This window comes from Penaeus monodon, chromosome 3 (genome assembly GCF_015228065.2).
Source record: "Penaeus monodon isolate SGIC_2016 chromosome 3, NSTDA_Pmon_1, whole genome shotgun sequence".
NCBI classification, from domain to species: Eukaryota; Metazoa; Arthropoda; class Malacostraca; order Decapoda; family Penaeidae; genus Penaeus; species Penaeus monodon.
The window spans coordinates 10,008,585-10,013,584 of record NC_051388.1 but is presented as its reverse complement, the minus strand read 5'-3'; the positions used below and the strand labels follow the sequence as shown (position 1 = coordinate 10,013,584).

Here is a 5,000-nt window from a genome sequence, read left to right as displayed (position 1 = left end):
GACCATGCTATATTGTCAAGCAAATTTTCCAGACAGAGTATAGACGTCATCCCTCTGAAGACATATTGCCTTCAAATATCCCTCATTTTACCAGGTATCCAGCCCAGACAATGAAAAAGATTTCAGCACTTGGTGTCAACCTCGGGAAAGAGTACAAAGAGATGCAGAAGACGCGGCTTCAACGCACATTCGTCAAGGCTTCTGAAGCAGCTGAAGCCAAAGTCATGAGAGGTGATGACTTCCCCTGCTTCTTAGTATTCCTTTGTAAATGATTGGAATAACCTGTGTGTGTGTGTGTAACTAACCACATTCCCCTTGTCATATTTAATAGCATTTTTGTACTAATATGTATTGCAGTATTATATAGCATTGAAATATATAGCATAACAGAATCTTATAAACTTGGCAAGATTGTAAAATAAGATGAATAATTTAAATAAAAATAAAAAAGATATTAAGAGGTCACTTATCATCTCAAAATCACTTTCCATACCCCTAGGAAACCTCTGTACAAAGTTTTGCCTCTACAACTGGCATACTGTAATAAGTATTTACTTATTTACTTTACCTTTGAATTTTCAGCTCCAAAGAGAAAGATTGAAGACACAAATCAGAGTAACAAAAATACAAAGAAAGTGCCCCTAGCTCAGAGACCTGTAACATTTGTAAAATCAAGTGACAACCAAACAGAAAATCAGAAAGCAAAAGAAGACAGTGCTCACATTCGGGCACCAAAGCCACCTAAGCAAAAGAAAATGGCACAGAATAACAACAGCACACAAAACACCAGTACGCTAGTTGCCAGACACGAGACAGACCAGGAACACAGGAGTAGCAGTGTGCTGCCCTTATCTATGAGACCCTTAGCCTTTGTGAAATCCAATGAGGTCCTTCATTTGGGGAAGGATCCACCAGACACTCCTGAAGGTGAAGTGAATGAAGCTGAGGTAGAGGAAGCAGAAACAAAACCGACCAATGAACCAGTCTCCAGCCAGAATAATCAGCCATGGAGCATCAACCTTGCACCGAATAAATACGTAATAGCTGTCCAGAATAATTCCAAACTCACCAGTCCTAAAGGTTCAACCTCAGGAAGGGAAATCACTCAATCGGGAAGAGGAGCAATAAGGTACGGTCCACCTTTCCTTGGGTAAGGGGTTTAAAGAGCAGAATTTGAAGTAAATAGAGGTTAGGTGCTTTAGGAGCTATTCCATATGCTTGATGGTGATTTTGTTACAGTTTCACCTATACTTATACTCCACACTTTTGTCCTGCTTTTATTTAGCTAATCATTATTGATTTAGGAACTGTTTAATCATCTTTATCAAGTGGGCAATTGGTATTGATCAATAATATCAAGTAAATAATCAGCATTGATGGTAAACTTTTGATTGACTTTCATTTTTCCAGGCCAGCACCCGCACCTGCATTTAATCAGACTAACAGCATTGCCCCCTCAAATGGAGTGCAACAGAGGTAGGAAATGTTACAGGAATCTTATTAGTAAAGTAGCAAATGACAAGAGCACTTGACAAACTGTCTTGTGGCACCATGTTGAAATTTTGCAAATGGCAGAAAAGAAATAGAAAAGGCTGTTCTGTCAGTTGGAAGAGTAATATGGCAGAGAGAGAGAGAGAGAGTGGGATGTATATTATTGTGCCCTGAGAAATCCATAATCATAATTGTTGAAGTTTTGATTAACCATATCTCCTGGTAATGATTTTTTCCCTCAAATAGAATGCAACAGAGGTAGGAAATATTATAAATCGTAGGGAGGTATCACATGAGTAGAGTTGCATTTTCATAAATTTCATATTGTGAAGAAGTATACTTTTAATGGTGATGTACATTTAAATCTCTCTCTCTCACTCTTCCTCTCTTCTCTCCCACTATCCCTCTCTTTTCTCCCCTTCTTCCTCTCTCCTCTCCCACTCACCCTCTCTCCCTCCCTTCCTTCCTTCCTTTATTCCCTCCCTCTTCTGCCTCCCCACTCTCTTCCTCACTTGGTATCACTTCCACCCTTTCTTGTCTTCATCTGTGTTTCTCATTTCTTATCTCACTTGTGTGGTAAGTAACTGATGATGGGGAAAAGTTAGGTTTGCAGTGCCAGATAAATACTCATTTCCATTCTCTCTCCCATTCAGGCAAGGACAGAAACCATTCATGAAATTTAAGATCAACGAGCGAGACCCTCTGGCCAGATTTGTGATTTTGGAGCATGGATATGTCAACAATGACTCAGCGATCAGCACCATCAACCAGTCAGCCAACTTCTCCCACATGCACATAGAGTTCAAATTTAATGATTGTGGTTGTAACATGTAAGTCAACAGTATGGACTAGGCTGTTTGTGGGGCTAGCAGGAAGTGGTAAGAATAATAGCATTGATAATGATTGTACTAATTGGAAGAGTTGTAATAGCATCGGTGAATGGAGAGAAATCATCCATCTCACTAATTAGGCATTCATCTCACTAAATAGGCATTCAGTGGTTTGGAAAAGTAGCTTTAGTCTGATTTTTTTTATTTCACATATTGTTGTTATTAATATTACTATTGTTATTATTTTTTATTATTATTATTATTATTATTATTATTATTTACTCACTGTGGCACCAATACTGATCCATATTGTTTATTTCTATTCTAAGTGATTTACATAACCTGATACTGTTTTATTCCTGGGATAGTGCAATGTTCATAAAACCTGTTATGAAATTTATAGTCTTTTCCTGCAGGACAAACTTTTTGTGTATTAGTAAAGAAATCTAGAACTTGGTTTATGCTAAATATCAGTAGCAGTAATACAGTATGTTCATTATTTTGCCTTTTTTGCCATAAACATAACTGATTTGGGAATTGACAACCTGTCTAGTTCCATACTTAATGTGCCTATGACATAGCAACAGTAATAGTATTAGTGCTAAACTATATTTACAGTCAGTATGATGATAATAATTGTAGTAATGATGATAATGATAATAGTGTAAATGATAATGATGATGATGTTGATGATGATAATAATGATAATGATAATGATATTGGTAATGATAATAATAATAATAATAATAATGATAATGATAATATTTAAAAATAATAATGATGATGATGATGAACAAAATAATGTTAATATTAATGAAAATAATGATAACAAGAGTATTAATCATAATAGTGATGATGTTTATGATACTAATAATAGTTATTGTGATAATATTAATAGAGAAATGAAATCTAATTGATAATATTAAGATTGTAGGCATACATCAGTATACTCTAACAGTTATTGTTTATTAATGTTATTGAAATTAGTCAATCTCTGTTTTTTACATCTTAAATGCATACTCTTTGTTCGCAACTCTTCATACATTTCATACATCCCCCCGTCTCCTGCTCAGGGAGTGTGCAGTCATAATCCAGGGCACACAGGTTGGTAAGGCGAAAGAACCCACCAAGAAGGCCGCTAAGGAGAGTGCATCGATACAGGCCCTAGAGGAGCTCAGGCGCAGGTGCTATACTCTCAAGGTGAGCTTTCTCTTGTCTTCAGTCAATGTTGGGGTTGTGGTTTGGGTTGTGGTTTTTGTTGTTGGTAGTGTTTGTTGGGGATGAAAATGAATAGTTCCATCACTCAAAATGTGTATATGATTAACCATTTTGCTGTGGATGGTTTAAAGGATGTGCGTTGCTCGTGTACAGAACACTTGCCCACGAAGCAGTAACTTTGAATGTGTCACCCTGAAAGTCTCTTATCTAATAGTTTCTTCCTCTCTCACACACATACATACAGAAAGTTGAAAGGAAAGATTTGATGAAGTCTCAAATTCATTTCATGGTAAACTAAGGTTCTCTCTTTCTCCCTCTCTCTCTCTCTCCCTCCCTCTCTCTCTCTCTCTCTCTCTCTCTCTCTCTCTCTCTCTCTCTCTCTCTCTCTCTCTCTCTCTCTCTCTCTCTCTCTCTCTCTCTCTCTCTCTCTCTCTCTCTCTCTCTCTCTCTCTCTCTCTCATCCCTGGTGGAGGGGTAAGGATTGAAGTAAAAGATAAGGGGATATGGTGGACAAGGATAAGACCACAGAGGGGAATCTATGACATAGACTGTCAATGATAGGTTCTCATTTTGGGTAGAGGGTGGGGCATAGTCTAGCTGATTTATGTGATTGGTGGGAAGGGTGGAGCTATTGAATCTATTGAACTGAGTCTAAAAAATTGAGCCAGAACAGAGTACAGGATCACTCGACAGAAACAAAATAAAATGGAATTATGATGCCAACATCACAGTATATTCCACTGCACTTCATGACGTCAAAACCAGTGTCACTATATAAAACAGATTAACAATCCAATAGTTACATTCAAAAGTGTTTTTTTTTTCAGTCTGTTTTACAATTTAATCTTTACATTATTAATGTTGTTGTCATTGTTTATGGCATGACATTCATTTCCAAATTTGTGGACTATTTTTTTGCCTTCATTTCTTTCTTCAGTCTTAAGGCCACAGAGAGCTATAACCTCCTTTCACTATTATTCCTGGGCATTCTATGTCTCAGGGTGGCTTTTCCTCCCATCTAACTATACTCCATGCAAGACATGAAAGACTGCTACAACCACAATGCTGTCCCCTTCCCTTAGGCCTCCTGCTCTCCTTCCTTACAGTTGCCTCCTGGCATGGCTGGGCTCCATAGAACAGTATTTTGTTTTCTACAATGCATTTTGGAAATATGTAGATATGACACATACATGATCAGATTGAATTTTCCCGTGATCTTTCTACTCTTTAGCAAATATTTGATGTAATTGCACAATACTTACAATTTCTGGCGTGTAAAGCCTAGGTATTTGAATGGTAATGACCATATTTGCCTATGATAAAAGCTGAAAATTTAGGTTGATTTGTTGTTGGGGCAAGGGCGTGCTTAATGGTTTATGGTTCAATGTCTGATAGTGTTATTCACAGTGTCATTGCTATTGATATTGCTGTTATTATTATGATTTTCTTTTACTATTATTA

At 37.2% G+C, this 5,000-nt stretch overlaps 1 protein-coding gene across 3 annotated transcripts in view; it reads left to right on the top strand.

The window, feature by feature from the left end:
* Positions 1 to 5,000, top strand: part of LOC119591841 — an 18,070-nt gene that overhangs the window by 8,025 nt on the left and 5,045 nt on the right. For all 3 annotated transcript variants that reach the window (XM_037940588.1, XM_037940594.1, XM_037940601.1), the window contains 5 exons: positions 95 to 231; positions 583 to 1,129; positions 1,411 to 1,476; positions 2,145 to 2,321; positions 3,395 to 3,521. In XM_037940588.1, coding sequence (XP_037796516.1) covers positions 95 to 231; positions 583 to 1,129; positions 1,411 to 1,476; positions 2,145 to 2,321; positions 3,395 to 3,521 — 1,054 coding nt within the window. The remainder of the gene's footprint in view (positions 1 to 94; positions 232 to 582; positions 1,130 to 1,410; positions 1,477 to 2,144; positions 2,322 to 3,394; positions 3,522 to 5,000) is intronic.